The 25253-nt window shown below is 44.3% G+C and overlaps 2 protein-coding genes across 11 annotated transcripts in view; one reads left to right on the top strand and one right to left on the bottom strand.

Annotated features, from left to right (window-relative positions):
* OSBPL1A (oxysterol binding protein like 1A) overlaps positions 1-1051 on the top strand; it is a 213414-nt gene extending 212363 nt beyond the window's left edge. For all 6 annotated transcript variants that reach the window (XM_037032020.1, XM_037032009.1, XM_037032029.1 and 3 more), the window contains one exon: positions 330-1051. In XM_037032020.1, the coding sequence (XP_036887915.1) occupies positions 330-432 (103 nt within the window). In that variant the 3' untranslated portion in view covers positions 433-1051. The remainder of the gene's footprint in view (positions 1-329) is intronic.
* Positions 930-25253, bottom strand: CABYR (calcium binding tyrosine phosphorylation regulated). Of its 5 annotated transcripts, none has more exons than XM_037032096.1 (6): positions 23135-24287; positions 20588-20760; positions 20439-20492; positions 6043-7281; positions 3421-4016; positions 930-1728 (listed from the first exon to the last, which is right to left on the bottom strand). In XM_037032096.1, exons 2-5 carry the CDS (start codon positions 20733-20735, stop codon positions 3430-3432), a joined length of 2028 nt encoding a protein of 675 aa, XP_036887991.1. In that variant the 5' UTR covers positions 20736-20760; positions 23135-24287; the 3' UTR covers positions 930-1728; positions 3421-3429. The 5 variants fall into 5 exon arrangements, with proteins under 5 accessions (XP_036887991.1, XP_036887971.1, XP_036887981.1 ...); XM_037032076.1 differs by lacking the exons at positions 930-1728; positions 23135-24287 and adding exons at positions 1945-2033; positions 24504-25253; XM_037032086.1 differs by lacking the exons at positions 930-1728; positions 23135-24287 and adding exons at positions 1945-2033; positions 24534-25253 and having other exon boundaries at positions 20588-20771.

Genomic DNA, 25253 nt, shown 5'->3' with positions numbered 1-25253 from the left:
GGATGACTTCTAGTGGAAGGAATGGGACTAGAGGATGGACAGTTAAACACACATACTGGTTCTAAGAGCCCTGCTAGACAGAAGACCCTAATTCTTAAGGGACATTTCTGAATGCTGTGGAAAACCTATACCCTTTTGCATGGTATCTTCGCATGTTTTGGAACATTTTACCTGCGTGCTCCCCAAAGGGAAAAGTGTAACTTCACACTTCGGAAACCCCAGACTCACAGACTGGACCGCTGCAGCAGGGACGCACTGCCAGCCAGCACAGCGGCAGGTGCCCCGTGATTCTGGTTCCCCTGTCAGTCTTGTCTTTTCTCTTCAAACAGGTGGTTCCATCAAGGTCCCAACCCCCACAACGGAGCACAGGACTGGCTTTACTCGGGCAGCTACTGGGACAGAAACTACTTGAATTTGCCTGACATTTATTAAAATGCGGACAAGTCAGGATGTCTGGCTAATCTACAAATAAGTCGTAAACCTATGTTTTTAATTTTTTTCCTTTGGTTTCTACTCATCTTTAAAAAGAGAAAAAGAAAAACCCTGCTCATAACTTGTATTTCACCCAACAAAAGTAGGGCATAAGGTGATATTGTTGGTGAAAGTCTTACAGAAAATGGGTAATTTTGCTATCCAAACATACTTATTTGGAATACTATTTTATATAGAGGTAATAGAGCCGCTGGAGAATATGCTTTTTTATGGTTGCTGTTGCCAGAATTACTGAAGGTTTATACCTAGATATAACTGTAGCTTTATGAAATTATGCAGTAATCCCAAATCAAGTTATTTTGAGTATTTTATGCTGTCATGCTTGAATGTTTTAGATGCAACTCTGAGATGTTTAGGATTCTCTTGTACAGTGTTCATGTGCTCCAATGCAGAGGTTATGTCATTTTGTGAAGACTCTGTTGATAAGATGGCTTTTCTTCTAACTCTCTCAATTTTTCCCGTCCCCCTCCAAACAGAAAAAAAAATGCCTGAGTAGTCAGAATAGGTGTTCCTGATTTGAAAATTCTAAAGAATTAAACTGAAGAAGTATTTCACTTTCTTTAGTGCTCTGAATTTGCTTTTACAATTCTGTAATCCGTCACTAGAATTAAGAGGTGTTTAATTGTTCATGTTCGAATTGAAAATATGTATAAAATCTACCAATTCACAAAAATCCCCTAGAAATAGACTCTAATCACCAGTACCATTACATAATGACAAACCTTTTTACATGCTTCACCTTCCAGTGGCCAGCGCCACCAGAGAAATTCAGTTGCACTCATGTATTATAACTGTCAAACTGTGTAGCAGGAGGGCTTGCGCATTTCAAGTTGGCAAGGCCCCTGTGTACTTAAACTATGTATGGAGACCTACTGTACAGTAGTGTTGCCCCTTTAATTGGGGCATTATTAATCTAATGTATTTATCCACCCAACCCTAGACAGATACTGCTCCAAGGGGCCTTAGGTAGCTGCCAGTAAATTATTTTCATTGCTGTCCTGAAGTTAACAAGTGTTATAATGAAATAATCTATCTGATGCTAAATAAAGGCTTTAGAATGTTACAAGTGTGATTTCTACTAAACTTTCAAATGTGCTAACGTTGCCACTTCATACCATCCTGTTATCGATAATGTCCTCACAAAGAAGTGAGGCGCTGCAGCCCCTGGGGCCAGAATCTGCTGGCCAGCATGCGAAATGGTGAGCAGGCAGTTGGCGCTTACCTAGTAGGCACTCTCTGGGGAAATACAGTGTCATAGCAAGGGGCTACTCTTTATGTGGTGTGAATACAAACTTATAAAATGGGATTGCCTGGTTAGAAAAGCTAGAGAATTGTGTTTTTTAAACAATGTGTACATAAGTTGGAAAATACGATGATGTTACAAGTCTGAAAAAATTAAGGGTTGTGTTGTTTGTATTCCTTCCAAATTACAAAACAAGCAAGAATACAAGGTTCTTTGCTTGCATGCAGTTTATTGATCCATTATGCTTGGTGGCAGACTCGATCTTAAAAGTTGACTCAGACAGCCTCATTTCCAGCATCTGTTAGAAATAATGTAAGTGGTGAATTATTTAATCATGAAACTGAGCATGTGAAATGAGTAGATCGGAAATGCAAGGTCTACCCTCCCGCTGTTATTTGCATGAAAATATCCTAGCAGTTCATGCTGAAAACAGCCATTTTGACAATTCCCCTAAAAGTCTAAAAAGGGGATAACGAATAGCCTCAACATATTTTGATAACTTACAAAATTTGATAACTTAAGTTGCTAGTTGAGAGCTAGCAACTTAAATGTAACTACTTAACCTGTGAATGAAATCTAGCTCTTCTCAGATGTTCAGTCCCAGATTGTTTTAAGTGACTGAACTGACTGGTGTGTAGTTGTAACTCCTGTACTATATACTCTGAACTTATCTCCCTGCCTCTAATGACCTCCTGGTTTGTAACCTTTTTCCCCAAAGCAGTGAGTAGGATCTATCCTCCTTCTGGTTTCCAATTCAATCCTAATCTCCCTCTTCAGGTCTCCAGCGTCCTCTTATGGACACTCCACCTCCCCCCCATCTCGTCCTGCTTGCTGTGTCTCCAACTCCCATGCTCTTTCCTGCCCTCGGACTCTGTCCCAGGCTCTTTGCAAGGCTGGCCCCTCACATTCTCAGGAACCAGTTTATATCTGAGCCTACTGAAGTGGGGCCTGCTTCTGCACCGTGGTTTTTTCCTAAGACTAGACGCATCGTGATTTACTGTTTGGTCCTCTCCTCCACTAAGGCATAGGCCTCATGGTCTGCCACTTTACTGTACACGTGGGGAGGAGGGGTTAGCATTGGCTTTAAGTCCTAGTTGAAAACATTTTTAAATGACAGTGAAAACTCTCTTATCTATGTGTAATTGCACTTTGTCTCTTTAGCTCTTTAATGTGTTTCCAGCCTGTCCATTCTGCTGGAAATATTCACTCTTAAGAGGGAAGGAACTCTTGCTGCACTGACCAGATACTCCATATAGAATCTCTCATCTCGTACCCTGCTCTCCAGGTGTTCCCAGCTCTATGGCTTGTCTCTGCCCCTCCCACCCCTTAAACATACCAGATCGTGACTTCCCATAGAAGAGTGTCCCTTAATAAAATCCACCCCCTTTTATCGTCTCCCATGGGGGGCTACACACAGAAGCAGGGATTCAAAGGTGGCTGGGTTGATGGGTCCTCGTGTCGGGCACCAAGGTCATTGTGGTGTGAGTCATGTGGTGTGGTCACGTGTGCACGTTAGTAACCGGTGGGAAGGAAGCTGGAGACAGTCTCTCTAGATTAGACTGTGCTCCAACTCACTGCACGTCTCAGTGCAATTCAAGTTTTTAAAAATCTCAGTCTCCAGGTCAACAAATCAAAATATTGGGAACACAAGTGCGCTAAGGCCCACATAGGGTAGGAAAATTTACCTGCCAGGTCTAAGTTTCTGCTCTGCGAATACTGGCAGAAGTCACGGTTATTTCTCCAGCAATACCGTAACTTCCAAAGGGAGTGCGTTTGTCACCAGATCCTGAACCTTTTTTGGCTACATCTTCTACTGGGAAAGCAACAGAGAAAAATACTGGGCTTTGTGGCCGGGGGCCATCTTGTCCACTTGTAGGCGGACTGACATTCTGGGGGGTTGGGAGGTGTTTCTGGAATTTCTGATCTGCAGGAACAGCAATGGGTACTTGGACCGCAGCGTATCTCTTCAAGGTGTCTGACTGGGGAACAGCGGGTCCAGGAAGAGGTTTCCAGTCCTGTGCTTCCTGAACATTTGAGCCTACTAAAATAAAAGGTGGGGCACTGGTCTTCTTGCTGTCGTCCATCATCACATACGTTGGAGAAGTGACTTTCGGTGCATTCTGTAGATCCTTGGGATTAGATAAATAGAGGGTTGCTTGGGGGAAAGGCCCAGGTGCAGGTGGTGGTAATGGGCGACTCTGTTGATTCATATCAGTTAGACAGTAAAGGGTCCACATGTTAGAATATGGTGGTGGTTGTCCTGCTTCGCTTGTTGCTATGGCTATAAAAAAAAAATTTGCAGGCGTTAAAGGTTTGGTCTCTGTATCAGGCGCTATGCACAGAAATATCTTTGTAAATGTTTTTACATGTAAACAAAGAGCTGTAGTAATATGTGCCATAAAGCATGCTATAGAGAGGGCTGAGTGAATTGTTTGGTAGCATGAGAGAGATTCTCCACAGCTGGAAGATGAGGACAGTGCTGTGACAGTGCGTGGCAGGGACACGAATTGTGGCTGAAGACGCAACCTCATTCCAAGTTGCTGTTTCCAGATACTTGTACTGTGTGTGACGCTATTGAAAAAAGGGTTTATGCCACATCTGCATAGCGGTTTTCATCTTGACTAAAAATGTCTGCACTAGGTGTCATCTTTTGATCACATGATCAAATATCGTTGGCTCTTCACAGGCACCATTGTCTCCCATTAGTTTGTCATCACCCAATCTGATTCACACTCAGAATCCCGGGCAGCACCCCTTTCAAGCAGAAATCCCATGTCCTAGGGGGGCAGTAAAAGTCTGGGTGGTCCCCTAGAGTTCTTTAATAAGGAGACGTCTAGGCATGCCATTCATTTACTTCCACCACGGACTCTCTAAGGTCAAGGTTGGTTTGCCTAATGAAGACAGGACTGCCCTGGAGCACTGAGCCCTGGACGATGGGGTTGGGGGAAGGCTCCTGACGGAAGAGCTACACTGTGCCCAGATGTGCGGGGCTCACCAAGCAACCCTGGGCAGCTGCTCTTCCCCGGGAAAGAAAATACCACCGGTACACGAATGATTTAAGCTGGTGTGTTCTCAATAGCTTCAGATACTTTTGATATTTCTTGAAGCTACTTTAAAAATTCGCGTAAGCCAAGCCTTCAGTGTTTTTGCTGAATAACCTCTCATCTCAGTGCTTACACAAGAAACAGTTAAGCAGCTGAGAACAGTAACTGGTCAGGGCAGTGCTGCTACAGCCACAAGTGCGATGCCAGTCCCAACGCGCCACCCCCAGCACCGGCCTCTGCCTGTTCAGCTGTGCAGGGTCCCTGTCACCACTGCCAGACAGAATTTCATCTCTATGAACACCTGCTTTGCAAACATTTCTTTATCATTCTGGCTCTGTTAAGAGTCAAAATTGAGAGATTTCTGCAAGAGGGATGGGAGAGGCTGGCCCATGCATGTCCCATCTGTCCCTGAAGGGAGAGGGGCCCTGCACTTGTCTGGGGGAGGGCAGGAGGGTGGCAGACCAAGCGCCATCATTAGACAGAGATGGAGGTCAAACCAGGTCTGTGTCACAGGAGAGCAGTGGCGATAGTTCACGGCAGTCAGGCAAGCAGCCTCGTGTGGGCGCTTGCGAGGAACCCGATGGGAGGAAGCCAGTCGTTTTCACTGTGCCCACATTGCTCAAGTGCCTGCCTGACCTTCCTGCTGCCACTACCGCCCTGCTCCCCTGTGCGACAGCACTGCGGCCTGCCCTGTCTCCGTCCAGCCCGGAAGCTGCTCCCTGCACTGCGGCACGCTCCCAGGCAAGAAGTCGGTGCTTGATCCAGCTCCCCAGACCCCATTGCAGAGCTCTCCTGACTTGGGCGAAAGCAGGTCAAACACACCACCATTTCTTTCACTTTTTAAATGCCACGGCCTAGGTAAATGCATTGCTGTAGTTTGATTTTTACATCCACAGGTGAGACATCTCTAACTGACACCTCCTAAACTCCAGTTTTGCGATAGGAGTATTCAGATCACATGACCGTATTTGTACTTAACAGGCTTTGACGTTTTTCACTGTGTAACACGTTCAGAAGAAAACCATGGAAGCGGCTAGATGCTAGATGACCACACTTGGAGGCCAGATTTTGATGTCCTTTCAAAGTCACTTGTAAGAGTAAAATCTCAAATGCAACAAAGCCTTTAAATAGGTCTGGCATTTTAAAAACTATTAAAAATAAAGACTCTGACCAATCTGCAGGGAGCCTACCTAGATGGTTACCTCAAATGCCGATGTTACCTGAAATGTAATTTTTAATGGTATAAGTATCTAATTTCCTTACCTGGTTCCATCAAACCTTGTTCAGGTGCTGCTTCCCACTCTGGTTCGATTTCTGGTTCAGTAAGCCCTTCTGGCACAGGCTGGGGGGGGCCACTAGATGATCTTACAGACGCACCTGACTGCACAGCTTGTACAGCTTCCCCAGAGACCTCAGCTTTGGGCTCCGCCTCCTGGGATTCAGGGTTTTCCACCTGCCCGGGGACTAGCGCAATGATCTCCACTTCAAGGTGCAGAGACTGTTCAGAGCCTGCTGCTTTAGTAGAGCCCTCTACATCCAGGGATTGCGCAAGCAGACCTTTCAGAGAGGTTTCAGAGATCATAACGGTTGCTTCTGCCTCCATATGTACTGAGGGGTATTTTGCATCCTCCAACTGTGCAAATTTTGCAGAACCTACAGATTTCTCAGACATGCCTGAGGCTGTCTTGTTTACAAGAGTGGGACTACCTGTCGGTGACAGCTCAGTCTCTGTGAGACTGGCTGCGCGAGCAGGGAAAGCTATTTGTTCTGGTGGTGGCTGCATATAAACAACTCCTTCAATCACAGGCTCATCTTTATAGATGGATGACATGTGAATGGTTGATGTAACCCCAGGACCAGCCTGCAAAGGGACCTTAGGAGCTGCATCACAAGCAGGAGGTTCTTGTTCATCCTGCAAGGGGAGTGAGGAAGCCGTTGGTAGTTCAGCCTTACTGTCTTTAGGTGTGGAGCCCAAACCTACATGGACAGGGGAGTGGCTCACCCCCAGCACCGCCACCCTCTCTCCAGAACACACAACAGAAGCAGCCACCACGTTATCTTCAGCAGCCTCTGAACTCAGCACCTCGTTGGCAATAACGGGCATACTCGTTGCCACGTCCACCATTAAAACGTCAGACTGATCAGAATGAATAGATGAAACTTTACCTAACATCTGAGCAGCAAACTGAGCTGGGTCGGCTGGGACATAGGCAAACTCTGGTGAGACAGCTGCTGGACATGGTGATGAGGGTGGGGTAGGAATCTCAGGGCTGCATGATTTTGAAGGACCACGGACGGCTTTAGCTGTCTCCTCAGGTTCGGCATAAACTGATGGGAACTGCGTGGTTTTGTTGCTAAAGAATGATCCAGTGACACTGTCCTCCTCTGTGTTCGTAGATTTTTCCATCCGTATAGGTTCCTGGGAAACTATAGACGGTCCTCTTGATTCTTTTGCGTGTTCTGGTTTCCTCTCTTGTGACGTTCCTTCACACCACTTCTCAACTAAAATAACAGCCAGGTGATTAATAAACATATTCCCCAAATAAAGAATTCTAAAGCAAGCAGCAAGCGGTTAAACATTCAAGTGTCAATACTGTATACACAAGTACAAAAAAGTTTTGCTTTATCTTCAACGTCTGTGATTTAATGTGGGAATTGAAACTTTCTTTCCACTTAAAAGATGCCTCCCTCAGTCCACCTTCTTAAAAATAAGTGTCTCCAAGTAGCAGTGGCAAAACTAATCCAATACCACTTGCAGCTGGCCAACCTCAAAGGAAAGACCGTAACTCTGCCTAGAGATAAGGAAGCTGAAGATGTCCGTGGGAAAAGCTGCTGATCCAGAGACTTCCACACACAACCATACAGTTTAAGGAAACCGGTGTATGAAGTTTAACGTAATGAATTGGAAGACTAGGACTATAGGATATTTTTTTATCACAAAACGTCGAATATTCCAGTGTAAGGATGGTAGCACCTGCTGGTGAGGCGGGGTAATGCAGCCAGAGTCCTGCCGACCCAGCCAAAAAACAGGAGATTTGCAGGTCTGCGGGTGTGCACTTAGTGAATCCTCGGGCATAAGGAACAGTGCATGGACGGTCAAGACTGCTGCTGAAAGAAATTCCTGGAGCTGGAAAATGAAAATCATGCTCTGCTCACCACCCACACCACTAATATGCAACCACCTTAGTCATAACTCATTCTTTTTGTATCTGCTTACTTTACTGAGGATTTTCTCTTGGGAAAGCATTTCCCCAATATTATAATGAATCTGCGGGAAAAGTAGAATTTACTTCACAGAGTGTATTTGCTTCGAGTTGGAACTTTGGAGACACTTTCATAGGCTCAGCTGCTTCCTGGAGAACAGTGTCCTCCCGTGTCTCCTTCCACTATAGCTGCTGATCTCTTGTAAACTCAAGTCAGCTGTCTTAACTCTGGACATGGATACCGCACCAAGTGCTCATGGACAGAAAAAGAAAAGCTACACCTCCTGTTACCTACCCCTGCTTAGAAAAGGAACCTCATTTCCCTAACCGGTCATCTAACGATGGTCCTAATAAGATCTGTGGTCCTTCAGAGGAGGAAAAGAACAACTGTGGCTGGGTGAATGCGAGAAATTTTATTTAAATTAGTCTTACACTTGATATATATAGAGAGAGAGCTGCAGAAACAAGGCAAAGCCAGATAAATCTCACAGTAACTTTTCTTGAGCCCAACAGAGTCACAAAGCAATCACTTGATACAGAGCAACTGGCCCCTTTGTTAGGCAGCAGCTAGGAGTGTGCAGCCTGAGAGGAAATGGGGAAATGACGGCAGGGCCCTGGCCAGTACAAGCTAACAAAGAACTCAATACAGGAGTCCAGAAGCAAAAGGAAGTCATGTCTCACCAAGTGTCTCGGCAGTCCTGAGCTCGGTTTCATAAGCTGGCCAGGTGTGCTGAGCATCACAAGCAAAAACAGCGGACAAAGGGGAGCCTGTGAGCCTCCTTGAGCCTGTGCTGAGAAGGGGGCCTCTGTAACAATTCCACTGAGACAAAGAGCCTTTACTAACGGAGAAAGAAAGCTTTTGTATCTATACAATGTGCCCAAGATTCAGGAGGAGGGGAACCTCCTCCTTCTGACTAAGCTGATTAAGGTATGTAACCCCTGAATTCCAAAAGTCTGCATACTGAGATTAGCTAAGAACTCACTTGTAGCCTCAGCTCAAGTGTACAGAACAAACTTACTAATAAACTTATTAACAACTTTATTTCCTCTAATACGTGGGCCATTTAGACTAGCCGTACCTGCTTGCAGCTTTGTGCTCATGCGTGTTTCCTAAGTAAACTTGCTATCTCATTTCCATTATGCACATTGTCTCTCCTTTGAATTTGTCTCTTGCTGAGGAAACGAACCAAGGTTGGGGCAGGGGCCTCCTGACTTGGGTCTCTCTCCTGCCTCTGGAACACCTTCAAGGAAAGAAGGGCCACAAGACTCTTGTCTGTGGCAGGGCCCGGAAAGGAAGGGCCACACCATACCAGCTGGTAAGGTATCATCAGCTAGAATCTCAACATGCAGTTGAAGGCCAAATGTGGGCTGTCGGTCTGGAAGAGCCTGGGGCTCCACCCCAGGAGAGCGCGACTGTGAGTCGCACTTTTCCAGGGGCCTCATGTAAGAGACAGGGATCTCCCACCAATGCACACAGAGGTCTCCTATCTTGGGGGCAGAGGTGGGAAACACTTTTTCAAGGCCAACCTCAGAGAGGAGGTAGAGTTTGGCTGCCAGAGGACAAGCAGCAGGAACACTGAGCAAGCCCCACCCCAAGGACCAGCCTGGACCAGAGAACCCCATTCCCTGACTGCAGCCCAGCACCAAATCACAAACAGCGGGCTGCCCCTGGGTGAGGGGTCTGCCACTGGGTGAGGGGTAAGAGTGTGGGAGAGCCCTCTGTGGTGCAGGTTGGCAGGGAAAGCAGAGGGGGAGGCCCAGACCCAGAGAAGCTCCCTGGCACCCAACCCAGGGTCACAGCAGCCCACTCCTTAAGGAACTCAAGGCCTGTGGTCCCATGAGGGTAAGGATCACCACCGCAGACCAAGCCCAGCTTCTGACCGGACGGCCTCAGAGCCTCCTGCTGTGACTCCGGCTTCCCCAGGTCTTCAGTTCCCCAGTGATGTACTCACCAGGAGTCTTCCAGAGCCCAGCCCATCTAGGGACTGCATTACTGCAGCTCCCACATTGCCTGCAGGGACCTCCCTGATACACCACTGACATCACACGGGTTCAGCAACTCTGGATAGGCGCACTTGCCCTTTTGAAAGTGTCTGCCTTGCAGGGCTGTGGTAGCTATAATTATATCTACAAGGTCAATCCCAGCTTCTGCTTTTGCCTCTCTAAATCCCCTATTAGCAGTCTTTCTGGAAAGGTAAAGCATTGTGTAATTATCAATCATTAACAACTCTTTGGGGAATCTGTGATACCGCCTCCTTCCCTGAGACATCTTCACAGTGAAATGAGTGTGAGAAGCCCGGGGTATCTGTCCCAGCTGCGTGTCCCGGGCCAAGTCAGCAGCCCGAGCTCCAGTGTCTTCATCTGGAAAGTGGGGATGATAATCCTGACCTCAGAGTTTTTGTGCAGCTTAAGTGGAACCATTCATCTCAAAGTATCTTACAAACTGTAAATCAGATAAATGGAGAGTGACTCGATCTAGATAAAAAGTAGAAAGTTTTGAAATGGGATTTCAAATTGAAAATTATAAACCTCATATCTTTAATTCAGCTTTGATTAAAATTAAATTGGCTTCTTCCTAAGTTGGGTGATAAAATGCAGGGTGGATTTTCTCATGTATAATATATATGTGTTTATACATATATAATACACACATACATAGATACACATGTCATATACTATTTTGAATATATTTCATAATTCTAAAAAATTAAGTTGAGATCAGATGCCTTATTATGCCTTAAGTCTTAAAACAGTGTTTTGGAAAATGCAAAGCACTATATCAGCCATGGCTTTTAGAATACATGGGAGAATGTTAGCAAATATATGACTACCAGTTGCACATATACATAACTTAAATTGATATGGAGTTGCTATCACTGTCTGTTTATTAAGAAAGGTACCTGGCTAGTGTAGCTCAGTGTGTTGAGTGCAGGCCTTCGAACCAGAGGATCACAGTTCGATTCCCACTCAGGGCACATGCCTGGGTTGCAGGCCAGTTCCCAGCAGGGGACTCACGAGAGGCAACCATACATTGATATTTCTCACTTCTCCCCTTCCCCTCTAAAGATAAATAAATACAATCTTAAAAAAATTAACATCCGTATTTTAAAAAGAAGAAAAGAAAGATAAAGAGCTCTTCTCGAATCATTTAAGATAGAACTCCAAAGATTGTTGACTTGTTACATGAAGATTTTTGTGCCGAAAACTATTTCTTAAAACTTGTCAACTAGGTTTGCTACAGGTTGAGCTTGCTTATCAGCCTTATGAAGATTAACCCAGTATGACTTCAATGACCTGGTTCCACTTAACTGAACAAGAAAAACCTCACAGGCACTCAGGATTAAGAATATAACTAAAGGTGCTGCTCCCTGTAAAAAGCACACGTATTCTTTTTAGATACGATGAAGTGACTGGTCACAGGTCTCTGCAGAGCCCTGATGCCAACAGTCCGCGGAACTGATGACAAAAGCTCAAGCACGTGGTATTTCTTGGAGGAGGCAGAACTCATGCGAAGACTTGGGGTGCTGAGGAAGTAACTGTCAGGGAAAATAAGGATAAAGCATATTCTGGGACTAAGGAAATCTGTAAGGTGTCAAAGACAAGAGAGTGAGGAGCAGGACATACGAGGATATAGGAGAGGAGACAGGAGACAAAGACGAGGTGAGAATTTGGCGTATGAGGTCTGTCCAGAGAAAGTCCAGCCATTGTTAATATAATGAGAACAGTTTGCTCAACATCAGTGTAACCTGGCGGCCAAGGAGAGTGGACTGGAATGCGCATGTGTGAACAATGATGACTTCACTGTACTAGTCAGTGGGGGTGGTAAACACAACTGAGTAAGCATGTGTTCTGTGTGGCTGTCACATTCAAAATGACTGAGAGTAGAGCAATGAATCTGCATCAAATTTTGACTTAAGCTTGATATGTTCCAAAGGAACTATTCAGATGACTCAGAAGGCTACAGCTATGGGTAATTGGTGATTGGCAGCTTCCCCACGACAACGCGCTTGCTTATGCATCATGCCTCCTGCAGAAACATCAAGTCACCCAGGTGACTCAGCCCTTCCACAGCCCCAATTTGGCACCCTGTGACTTCTGGCTTTTCCCCAAAACTAAAATCACCTTTGGAAGGGAAGAGATTTCAGACCATCAGTGAGATTCAGGAAAATAAGAGGGGGCAGCTGATGGCGATTAGAACTATGTGAGGTCCCAAGGTGCCTACTTTGAAGGGACTGAGGCATCACGGTCCTATGTACAGTGTTTCTTGTATCTTCAATAAGTGTCTCTATTTTTCATAGTACCTGTCTGGATACCTTCTGCAGAGACCTCGTAGGTTTGGTATGTATAATTTTTAAGAGCTTAAAACGAGGATTCCAACGGTTATGTTAAACCAACTGAAATGAGGCATACCAGAGACTATATAAAGTAGGCACTCCATTTCTCTTCTCCTTCCTGTCTTCTCTTCCTTCCCCAATCAACAGCTTCTATTATTGGACAGACACTGAGGAGTCAAAGGTGAAGACAACCTCCTAAAGAGTACAGTGTCATTAAGGACAGACGCACATAAACAGATGCTTATATGACTGTGATGGGTACAATGACTGAAATATGAAAGGGGTACGATGGCTTTTATGTCACTTTTGTTTGAAAATGAGAAGGGGTAGCTGTGGCAGGGGCCCCACACAATTGCCCTCCAAGATGCCAAGAGACCCCTGTGGAAAAACCCAGGTCTAAACCAGTCCTATGTATTCGGATTTCACTCATCAGAAATTTTATCAGACTCCCCTGTGCAATGGGACAAAAGTGGAAGTCTGCTAGACTTCTGGGGTTTTCCTTTTTTAGTAAAGGGAACAAGTGTCACTGGTGCTGCCACTTTCTCCTTTATGACTTAAACGCAGACATAATGCCTGGAGCAGCGGTATGAGGGGGCAAGTAAAATTTGCTAAGAATGATAGAGCAGAAAGCCTAGATAACTGATGCTTTATTAAAATACTGGCAGAAGAATGAACACCACTTCTAGATATCTTCTTTTTTTTTTGTTAAGTCACTGTTAATTGGGTTTCTGTTACTTGCAGCTGAACGCAAGCAACAGAAAACTGACATGTGGCATAATTTATAAGTAGTAAAGAAACATGAAGGGGGGATTGTGATATATGCTGCTTCATCTATGCCACACCTGTGTTTATTTGACTAATTCTGTAATACCCTTTCATTATCTTAAGATTTAGGACAACTGGGTAATACAGCAGTACTTCTTTTTAAACATACTGTCCATAAACATCTGGGCTATGTCCCATACCCTCTCCTCTGTTGTATAAGGCTCGTTATCAAGAAGATGATTTTTTTAAATCCTTACCAAAGGATATGTTTTCACTGATTTTTAGACAAAGAGGAAAAGTGGGAGAGGGAAAGGTGGGGGAGAGAAAGAGAGAGACAGACAGACAGACAGACATCAATTGGCTGCCTCCTGTACATGCCCCAACCAAGGATCAAACCCGCAACCTAGGTACGTTCTCTGATGGAGAACTGAACCCACAATGTTTGGGTGTATGGGGTGACGCTCCAGCCGACTGGGCCACTTGGCCAGGGCAGTGATTCTTGCCAATTTCCATCACAATCATGTCATCTGTGAAAATGTAGTTGCACTTCTTTCTTTCCAATGTATATACCTTTTCTTTTACTTGTTTCCCCCTTTCATTTCTGTTTGTCTTATTGCACTGAATAGAACCTACAGTCCAATGCTGAACAGAAATGGTGATATTAGACACTTTGTCCTGCTCTCATTCTCAAGGGGAGAGTATTCAATATTCACCACTGAGTACATTAGCTGTAAGTTTATGTGTACAGATTAGATTTAGGAAGCTCCCTTTTATCCCTTGTTGGCTTATGCACTTCTTAAAAAAGTGTTTCTTGTAAAGCAGATCTGACAGCATTTGATTCTCTCCATTTTTGTTTGCCCGAGAATGTCTTTATTTTGCTTTCATTTTTTAAAGAACATATTCACTGGGTATATATTCATCATAGGTTAGCAGTTTTTTGCTTTCAGTACTTTAGAGATGCCATTCTATTGTCTTTGGCTTCTATGGTTTCTGTTAAGAAATCAGCCCTGGCTGGTGTAGCTCAGTGGACTGAGTGCCGGTCTGCAAATCAAAAGGTCACTGGTTTGATTCCCAGTCAGGGCACATGCCTGGGTTGTGGGCCAGGTCCCCAGTAGGGGGCACTTGAGAGGCAACCTCACATTGATATTTCTCTCCTCTTTCTCCTTCCCTTCCCCTCTCTCTAAAAATAAATAAATAAAATAAAATCAATCAATCTGCCTTATGCATAAGAGATGAGAGATGATGGCAGAGGAAGAATAAATTCAGATCATAGTAAGCTTTGCATGCCATGGTCTTGCAAAGGGATCAAAATTACATACCATGACTCAGACATGTCAGAAAGCTTTACTTTGTCTTCTCTAGCTGATCTCAACTTGCATTCAAAAGCTCATTTCCCAATGGCAAAGCCCATCTTAAAAACATCTGTCTCTTCAAGTTTAAAAAGTCTCTTCTGGTCAACTGTTTAGTCTTTTCCAGAACTGCTCTTATTAAAGGTTCCTCCAGCTCTGAGGAGGGAGTCTGGACGGCACAGTGAGCTCCAGCTCTCAGTCACCTCTGGCAGAGGTGCACCTCGCATTGCTGGGGCTCTGGGTACTGATCTCTGACTTGGCTGTATTTACTGCTCAAGTTTCTCTCCTTTGCAGAATGTGTGCTCTGTTTGCTTATTTTACTCAAAGACTGGAAGCTCTCCTTAATTTGGTCCTCCTTAGCATCTGAGGCCAACTTTTATTCCCAGTGTGAACACTATGTGCTGTACCCCTCTGCTAGCAAGTTGAGGAACTTCACTTTCTCCCATCCTGGTTCCTTGCTAGTCAGCACTCAGGGACCATCTCAATGAATCAGGACTTACTAAAAGCCACACACAGGCCATAGGAAACCAGAAATACCATTTGAGTCCTACTAAGAAAGACTATTATTTCCTATCCATTGCTTCACATGTAACTCATTCATTCAACAAATATTTACTGACTATCTGATCACAACAATTATAGTGTAGATGCTGAATATAGTGCAGTCGCATAGCAGTGTCATGCTGACCACATGGCTTCTCTGACACACGTGCATTGTTCTAGACCCAGGAGAGAACAGGCTTCGCTTAGGACTTATTCGATCCGAGACTCCACCTCCCTCCCCATCCACACTTTCAGTTTCAGCCGCACTTTTCATGCACTGCCCAGGCCCAGCACACAGTCCCACAGCCAAGAAGGGCCTTCCATGTCCCTTTCCTTTGCCGCAGGAAATGACCTGATGTCCTAGCTCCCTTCCCCCTCCTCTAAGGCTTATCTAAAAGAAAAACTTGGTTCTGCTACCGTTAGCTCTTAAATCAAAACTCAGTTCTTAAAACTCCAAGAAAATATTCTCTTAACAAAAACGGACTCCTGCAAAACTCCAAAGTTTTAGCTTCCTTACTATGAACTTTGGAAACTCTGTACCGAGCAGTGACTTTCTTGCCCCAGGCTGTATTTGCCTTTCCCCTAAAGTGAATGAATGTTTCAATGGATAGAGATCAACAGAGTAAACATAGGTTATGTGAAAGCAATACACAGTAGTTTGATATTTTTCAAAAGTATCCTTAGAACATTGAAGAATTTGGGTTTTTGTAAACAATGGGGAGCTACCAAAGTTTCTTGGAAGCAGAGCAAGTGAAAACGTATAAGGTGCAAGATGCTCTTCCTTCAGGGATTGACTCATCTCGCTGCTCCTGACCTCATCCCTCCTGGTGGCCTTATCTGCTTCCTACCCAGAAACCCCCTCCTCTCTCTTTTTTTAATCCTCACCCAAGAACATGCTTTATGGATGAGAGATAGAGATAGATAGATATATAGATAGAAAGATAGATAGACAGAGAAACGTCTATCAGTTGCCTCTTGTATGCGTCCTGACGAGAGATTGACTTGCAACCCAACTCTGCGCCCTGACTGGGAATTGGAACCGCAGCCTTTTGGTACAGACGATGCTCCAACCAGCTGAGCTTCCTAGCTCAGGGCCACCCCCTCCTCCCTTAATCCTAAATCTGTGTTTCTGTCCCTTGTCTGACCCCAGTTCTTGACTGTGCCGTTACTCAATGTTTTACTTGCCTTCTTTAGTATATGGACTATTCTGGTTAATCTTACCAGAATGGGAAAGCATGAAGGACCTAAGCCCTCCTCCCAACAACATAACCGGATAATCATTCAAACCTTTTTCAAACTTAATGGAATTCCTACCTTGGTAATGAAATTCAACTACCTTGCACAGGCAAATGCAAGACTTCAATAAATAAAAGGGTCATTTTGGGACAATGCCCACCCTGGTTAAGGAATCAGTACAGTCTCACCTGAAGGAGACGCCCTGGTAAGTACCGAGTAGCACCACAGTGTCCCAAAACTTAGTACTGTTAGCCCCAAAATGGATATACTCCTCAGTTTGTTTAAAAAGCATGACAAACTAAAGAGAATGTATTAAAAATAGACTTTGGCATGAGAAACTAAAAACATTATTATCAATATTTAATACCAATATACTCAAGACACTATTCGATGATACGCATAACTCCATGGTGCTGCAAAGGAGTCAAGACCGGGCCCAGCGATCGGCAGTGGTCCGTGACTGTTGTATGGCCCCAGGAATGTTCAGCATCAGTTTGAAAAGTTACTAAGGTCACTCAGGGATTCAGGTTCTTCCAAAGAGGTGATTATTTCCTCCCTGTGTTGGAAGCCAAGGGGGGCTGACTCTGGAAACTGGGCTCAGTTAGGCTCAGGAGAATGGAGGGTGATGGTGGGGCTGACATCTCACCTGCAACTCTGGAGGAGAAACCAGTGCCCTCTTCCCTGGGTGGTGACAAGGTCAGAACTAGTCTGGGCTTTAGGTTCTGAGGGAAGAAGGCGGTGGGAGGAGGGAGTGAAATAGGGGGAGATGATGTGGGGAAAGGAAGTGGAGATTCCCCTCCCTTCACTCTCTCAGTGCAAGAATGTAAGGTTTTCCCAGAGGGATCCTAGAAAGTTACTCTATCCACGTGAGCCACACTACTCAGAAGATCTAAGTTTAAACTCTGCCAATTAATACTGAGATGCTTACAACTTATTTAATACTTACAACTTACTCAATCTGAGTTCTCTTGAGTAAAATTGCAATCATGTCACCTACCTTACAAGCTTAAGTGGCAAAATTATTGTAAATGCCTAAAATAAAACAAGCACTCAATAAACTCTATTTCCTTCTTCCTTCTTTTCCTGGAATATATTAAGTAGTGGAACTTCACATATTACCTGAGTTTATAAAATCCCCTCAACTAATGATTTATTTTTATTAGAAACTCTCCTAAGAAGACTAAGCAATAGCCGAGCTTTCATTGATTCACACGGTAGTGAGATCTCTTTACTCAAATTACAGGAATACAAGAGGAGGGTCCAAGAAAGTGTTTTACAGCACGAGCTGCTTTGCAAATGGGCATGTGTGGGTGAAGTGCCGCAACACAGGCTTGGACAGTCACAGGCCGTCGTAAAGACCCTGGGCTCTGGAAACTGGGGGAAAGATGAGACAACAGAGAAGTGAGGAGAGGTGGCTGTTCCCATGTCTGTTCCTTCTCCTCCCTCATCCATCACCTGACTCTATATAAAATTTTGAAGTCGATGGAAAGATGGATAAACACTATTGGTCCTATAGTAAGGCCACCCCCCAAACGGGGCTCCTTCTAGGAAAAACCCCAGGATGGAGAGTTTAAATAAAACAAATGATATGTACTTATCTCCATGCTCTCCACGCATATGGGCGGCTTGATGATAGTAATGCTGCCAGGCAGTGAACTAGCCAGCTTGGGAATAACTTTGGATACACGTGTCATGCTTAGATCTGATATCTGGGAGATGAGTGGGGACCAACACATGAGGGATGGTAGTTACCTCTTGCCCATACCACCAAGTCCCCATACCTGGGCTTGTCTTTAGGCTAATCTAGCCTCACTCATGCTGAAGAGACTGAAAGACCAAGAAGAAGATCCCTTGACTCAGTGCTCAAAGAATGGTTAACCTCCCCATGTTGCAAGGCACTGAAAGCCTGGGATAGCCTCAGCCCTTGGGATCAGTAGAACATGTAGGGTATTCCAAGTGCTACCACCCATATTTAAAAAGGGGATCCACATAAGGGAAGTCCTATTAAGATGCCACCTGGCATGTATACCTAGCATTTGCATTGTAGAGAACTGAACGACCATGCACCAGATTTACCCAGAGCTCCCTCAGGACTAGCAGTGGGAAAATTAAACCAGTCAGAAGGTAGGAGGATGTCCTTCAGGAGGAAATGCCCATGCCATGTAGAAATCTGATGGCGCCTATACATCCCCAGGTAGTCCGGCTCTGGCCCAGACTGATGCTATCCTGGAGAGCTGTGTTGTCTCTGTGACAGGACCTGAGTTCATGGATGCTGGGTGTCCGTTTGACAATGAAAGGCAATGAGCCAGACTGATATTAGACGTAACATTAAACTCTAGTTTCTGGTCATACCTCCCAGCTCCCTGGAAAACTGGAACAAGCAATATTCACTTCTACTCTACTGCCTAAAGAGAAAGTTGTTTCCACAGCCACACCGTGAGCTTCCTTCTGAGCTTCTCTGCCCGCGACGTCAATTTCCTTGACAGCTGTAGTTACTAAAGGAGAAAAGCCCTTACCTCCGCTGAGAGCAGGGCTGCTCCACTAGTTCAGTATGTTAATTCTGAACCCTGAGATTCAAAGACATTAACCTAGCTGGACCCAAATCCACAGTGATTTAGTCTACTAGCTAAGTTGAATGGTGGGTGAATTCTTCAGTAAACAAATTAGCCTCAAAGGCTGCCATTTGCTGCCCTGACTGGTGTGGCTCAATGGGTTGGGCATCAGCCCATAAACCAAAATATCACTAGTTCGATTTCTGGTCAGGGCACAGGCCTGGGTTGCAGGCCAGGTTCCTGATTAGGAAGGTTAGGAGCATGCAAGAGGTGACTAATCAATGTTTCTCTTTCTTCTTCCTCCTTTCCCCTCTCTATAAAAAGTAAGTAAATAAATAAAAATTATTTTAAAGCTACCAGTTACTTAGCTTCTCCCATAAAGATTCACTGACTTTATCATCATTCTCAAATGTAATAAGCGGGAGCACTCCCATAGCTCTGAAACACAGCTTTTGGTGTGAAGGGCGCCAGTACAAAGGCCGTAACAGCCTTGACTTCCTGGGAAACCAGGGATGAGGAGGGTCAACGTTCTAGCTCTTGTCTGGGAACCCACCCTGCTGGTGGTCAGCAAATCCCAGACCTGTTTCCACGGTAAGCTGAGAATGCCATCAGCACCCTTCAAAATGCTGGCTCTTGTTATTCTCAATCTCTCTGTTTTGGATGTCTCTTGTGCTGCAGGTCCAAACTATCACGATTTTTACATTTTTCCAAGTCTTACTATCTTGTCTATTAGCAGCACCAAAATGGCAGGGCACCACAGCGGCTGAGACACGCCGCTCCTACCTTTGCCTTCTCTGTGCTCACTCCAAAATGTGGGTCAGCCGGTGGAGCCAGAATTATTCCAGTTATTTCCCACTCTAACCACGAGTCTCCATTTTCTCCACAAAATTCTACTAAAAGCTTTTATTTTGAATCATTCTTTTAGACATGTGTGCCTGTCCTTAGGACTTGACCAATACATGTTCTTTTGCTTATAGTGATCTTCCCAAATGTTCATCATGTAAACTTGGACTTTCTCATTTCTACCCCTCTGACTTTCATTGCTCCTCTCTCCATTTGGTGTCAAGTTCACATACGATAGACATTTACATATATATGTGTGAAACAACTTTTTTCAAAGTGGATATACAGCCTTATGCCAGAGAAGCCGAGGAGGCCACTTTCTGTGACAACTGTCCCTTCATCACATAGAGGGTCACACAGAAAAGATGGCCAGTGACCACTGATGGATTTCTTGTCTTCCAGCCTGGACTGCAGTTCAACCAGCATGGTGGGGCAGGAGTGCTCATACAACTCTCCTAAAGTAATGTATTTGATTTTAATTGAGTCTTTATTACTACAAACTTCAATTCTCTTTAAGTGCATGTACTTCCCAAAAGACACGCCACCATACTGGAAAAATTATACTGTTTTAAGTCTCCTTGTACCAAATGGTTTCCGAAAGATGTTTCCTTTTTTTTTTTTTTGCCTTTTTAAGATTTAGAGTCTCAAATGTCAGTCCCAAATTTTTTTAAAAATCTGTTTCAATAATAAAAAATAAAGCTTCCATTTGATTAAACAGTAGGATTATTTAAACAAAACACATGTGGGCATTTTTCTTAGGGTTGAGTAAGTGCTATTTCTGATGCAATAACTTATAACTAGTGTTATTAAACCACTACCACTTGTGGTACTTACCTTTAACCTGATGAAATTGTTTAACCAGATCTTTTATATCCAGAGAAGCATTCCCTGAAGGGATAAATACAGGAAATCAGATACAAAAATTTCCCAACTTAAAGTGCTTTTTCACAGCAACAAATATATAATCTAAAGCAATTACAAACCTTCTCTAAACACAATGAGTTCTTCAAAGTAAACTGCTGCAAACTGCGTGATGTTTGGCGGATTGGTTTTGAGAACGGCTCTGCTAACTCCCTCAAGCAGTGTCTTGAGGCCGTACGGTACGATGAGTCTGGGCTTTGAATAAAACATTTTGGCAGGATGTCTGTAATCTCAACTGTAATGAAGGAAAAACAAAGTCTTATAAAGAGAGTGTATTAATTTTTCTTAAAACATTCCTTATGAGTTAACTCTAGCTTCAAAGAATAAATCTATCACCTATTAAAATCATTAGCTTTAGTTTTGTCAGTTTTTTTTCTAGCAAAATGGGCTAATTCTTAGTGGTTGTTTTTTTTAAAAAAATCATGCTCCTAATAGCGTTCAATGCACAGGTGAGCAGTCTAGTACTGTTTACAGAAATCCATGGAAAAAGCCCTGCCAGGAACCCCAGAATATTAAAAACATAGAACAAAAAAGCAGCCAAGTGAAACCTGTTTTTGTAAAATTCAGTAAATATTTTATGCAAGAAAATTTCAAGAAAAATACATCAAGCTCATGTATCTGTGTCCAAACAACATACTCCCAAACCACAGGGGCTCTGGCTTTTCTGTGCATGCACGAAGTAGAGTTACAAAGCAGGGTTTCTCAAGAAAATGCCCCACCCCCACTATTTTTCTAAATATGTCCCTGGACACATTGATCATATTTAAGGATACATTTTTAAGTTCTTTAAAACAACCAGAATAGGTGTCAGTTACATGTAGTATTACACCACTTACCACCATGTACCTCTCTCTATCCTCCCTTAACCTTTGCCCTGGTTTTCTCCACTCTGCCCCGTCCCCTGACTTTCTGGATTTTGGTGGTAGCGAGGGTATTGGACGGTCTAACCTGTAGTTCCCAGAGGCTGCCACTCTGAACTGTATCCCTGTGTGTGTATCTTGTTTCATTCCAAAAAATGACTTAAGAAGGTTTACAAATGCACGTAAACAACAAAATTAAAAAGAAATCAGTCCAGATGAAGAAAAAAATTATGGTAGGAAAAACAGGTTGAAGCTACAGGTAAGGTTAGTATTCCCATACAAGCTGTACAGGTCAGGGTGTCAAATCAGTCCCCGAGCTACCAAGCAGCCATCACAAAACAGACAACGGTTAGGTTAAGTGATTCAGGTTTCCTGAGATTAAAAAAAAAAAATCAGTTGCTTAGGAGAATCAGAGCTATTCTGGACACTGAGACCCAGGAGAAATTTCTCCCATGGGTCCTCAGACAGAGGAGAGCAGTGTGTGATATAATGAACCATGTCCTCAAAAACATCCCCACAGTAAATAGAGTAATGAGTTCCATGGGGTTAAGTGGCAGTTTTGGTACAGCAATTATACAGGAGCCAATCTCTAATAAAAAGCAACTAAGTTAACATAGCATTATTTTGAAAGCACATTTATTTTGTACTTTTTTTAAAATAAAAAAGTACATTTCATCTTCCCTAAGGTCAGGGAAAAAAATAAATCTGGATTAGCTAGAGCAAACCCTTTGAGAATATAATTAAATGCATTGAATACCTAAATGAAAATTTACTATCAGAATATCATCTAACAGGAGCTTTACTGAAAGAAACCACCTTTAAAAACTAGTAGGGCAGCTTTGGCAGGCGCAATACCAAAATGTTAAGGGACCCAGGTAATTACATGTATGACACATACATGTGTGTAATTATTGTTTTTAAAGGACACCCTTTGCATCTTAGTGTGAGCAGATGGGTCATGTTTTGAAAGTGTCTTACCAGGAGCCATGATGGACCCTTTCTGTAGGCTTAGCAGTTGCGGCTACCAATCGGCTATGCAGTGATCCTAATATTTCTCACGCTAGGTGGCATGCAGCGCCCTCACCCCACTCCTTGTGTGGGGCCATTTAGTGCCCCAGGACCGGAACAAGCATTTTACATTGCAACCCCATACAAGGAATTGTCCCCAAGTTGAGAAATACTGTGACACCAAGAGTAACTATATCAATGCGTGAAGCCACCAGTACAGACATCAAAGGTTGTTTAACGTGATAGCTTAATAATTCCGCCCCCAAAGTCTCCTTTAAATAATATTCGTCAACACCTAACAAATGTTACAACCTCCAGGCCCCCGCGCCAAACTGTTAACTTTCCTTTCCCCACTACCCCAGGGGTAACGCTTGCGCGGGGACAAGAGTGCCTTTGGCTGAGGATGCCAGGGCACGGAATCGGAGCCACAGAGAACACAAGCGGCACACACCACTCACTCCCCAAAGGCCTATTCCGGGGCCTGTGGGCCCCGCTGGGTCTGGGTTCGGGTTTTTGCCCTTCAGTTTGGCGGAGCAGGCAGTGAGATGGGGGAGAGCGGGTTTCGAGTCATGGTCAACCAGCTCAGGAGAGGCCGGGCAGATGTGCCCACCCCACCCCAGGGGTTGCCCCTCCAGTGGCCCTCCGCCTTCCCCGACACTTGAAGAATCCACCGTTCACCGAGTCAACTTGAGGTCCTAACTGTCGCCTAACTGCCTCTGGGCGCAGGAAGACTCGCCCCACCTTCTCCTTTCCGGCTGAGTTCTAATTTGCTTCCTCTTTGCCTCCTTGCAGGCGGCTCCTGGAACAGTCAGCCCCGCAGCGGCCTTTTATACCCCTGGGGGCCGTCAGCGCGTGCGTCACAAAGCCCCGCCCCCACGCTGCAGCTGGGGACAGCCTAAAAGAAGGTGTGGTCCCGGTGGCCTCAGCCAATAGGGAGTCGAAAAGGGACAAAGGCCAGAATCCTGCGGGCCAGGGAGGCATGCTTCCAAGTTTTCGAATTGCCAGGAGTCCAGGAGTAGAGCAAGGTTACAGTCTCTCTGCTTTCTGTCACTCAACCTAAGATAAGTGCTGGTTTGTGAAAAATGAGAAATACACTTATGGCAGCCTTAGCTTTCCGCTACCTCCTCTCCTCTTCACACTACCCCTCCCCCCATAATGTTATTCTTCACCTTTTGGGAGAACGAGTTCTGACACGGTGTACACAAGGAACACCAGTGTAAAAAGAATAATTTTACTTAACACAGCACTTTTCCTCTTGAGAAGCCAGCCTGTGCAAAGAAAAGGAGCATTAATCCTGGAGCTTCCTGTTTCTCTGTAACTTCGATTCTTGCAGTAGCGCAACCACAATCTATTCTCCCAAACCGTACGTTCACCAGCAACAGGCTGCAAGTCAACAAGTACTGTGCCACATCAGCTCAGTTTCCCCCAACTGAAGCAACGTGGACTCGTTTAAAATACCCACTCTCTACTCTTTCATCCCTTTGGGCTCACATATTTGTGCCAAGCATCAAACACCACCATAATCATCATGGTAATTCACAGTTAAATGTTTAAAAAGCAACAAGAATCACTAGGAATCAAACATTAAATATCACTGGGGCATATACTTGACAAACAAGAAAAACCCCAAACTTCTTCAATTCAGGAAAAATTAAGGCCTCCAGAGCACTTTGCAGTAGAGGTGACGTTGAAGCCCCAATCTGTACCTATGCTATACACAGTATTTTCTGGAGATATTAATTCACTGGTTTAAAAATTGTTGCCAAGTGCCCATTGTTTGGCAGCTAAGCTCCCTCTTGTGAAGATTACATTTTGAAAGTAAAGGGAAAACGCTCTTTTAGACTTTGTTGTGGTGATAGGTTTGAAGAGGGTACTTGAAAAAATTTTTTTTGGTCCCTCATCACTTTCCCAACACTTTGGTAGTGTAAGTAAAAGTGAAATGAATGAGGCTGCCATGATTTCTGATGGCCTGGTTTACGGCTATCAAAGGTGTAAAGGAGCTACTAAAACCCCCAGGTGCAAACAGTACAGATTCCATTTATGGTGTCTTTTGGAATCAGAGACTTTTATGCTTGTGTAGCTTAACTTGGCCAGCCATCTTGACACCTACTAGCTGTTAGGCGCTGTGCAGAATACCTGGAACTCAGAAGGCGAGCCTTTATTCTTCCCACATTTCTTCCAAGTGGGTTTGGTCCAAGTTCCTCTGAAAATCAAATTGTTACAGTGAAACATTTAACCCAAATTTTTCAACCCCCTGCAGGCTGCTTTGATTTCTAGAACTCCTAATGATTTCATGTGGTTTCCCAACCTTCTTGTCCTTGTATCCCTCTCCCTTTCGGGCACTAGAGAGCTAACCAAAATGTGAATACATGAAAGCAGTTCCATTACTCCTGACCCCACCCCCAATCCTTACTCTGTAAAAGTCTAAGGCTTTTGTCCTGACTTTGAGTACTAACTCCTTTACCATTTGCTTCCCACTTGACTCTCTAGAGATTGGTCCCGAACATACACGTTATCATCTCTATGCCTTTGTTCACCAGGTCCAAAGCCTGAGACATCTTCCTCAGCTCAGCAATCTCGTCATTTAGAAAGCCAGTGGGTTAGAAGCATCTCCTCAGTGGCCCCACGATATACATTGTCTCTAAGCATAACCTGGCTACATGACTCAGTTTGTGTTCCACTCTTCTCTCAGATTTACTAAATATTTACCAAGAGATGACAACATAGGGCGATTTTTTTTCTCTAATTTAGACCACTTGCATTAAAATCATCCCAGGAGCTTGTTAAAAACGCCTTCATGAGCCCTACCCAGGACCTACTGAATCAGAAGCTCAGCAAGGACCACTGTAAAATTTGAGAA

The sequence above is a fragment of the Sturnira hondurensis genome, unplaced genomic scaffold, assembly GCF_014824575.4.
Source record: "Sturnira hondurensis isolate 20B ecotype Veracruz unplaced genomic scaffold, ASM1482457v3 Scaffold0001872, whole genome shotgun sequence".
NCBI classification, from domain to species: Eukaryota; Metazoa; Chordata; class Mammalia; order Chiroptera; family Phyllostomidae; genus Sturnira; species Sturnira hondurensis.
Note: the sequence above shows the minus strand (reverse complement) of the source record. Positions and strands in the feature narration are given on the sequence as shown.

What these genes read in the sequence shown, in the direction of transcription:
- CABYR (XM_037032076.1), bottom strand. Translation starts at nt 20,735, where the DNA reads ATGTTTTATTCAAAGCCCAGACTCATCGTACCGTACGGCCTCAAGACA. An exon ending in ACTCATTGTGTTTAGAGAAG is followed by an intron (nt 20,493 to 20,587) that starts GTTTGTAATTGC and finishes TTATCCCTTCAG; the next exon opens with GGAATGCTTCTCTGGATATA. An exon ending in ACAATTTCATCAGGTTAAAG is followed by an intron (nt 7,282 to 20,438) that starts GTAAGTACCACA and finishes CTGTTATTTTAG; the next exon opens with TTGAGAAGTGGTGTGAAGGA.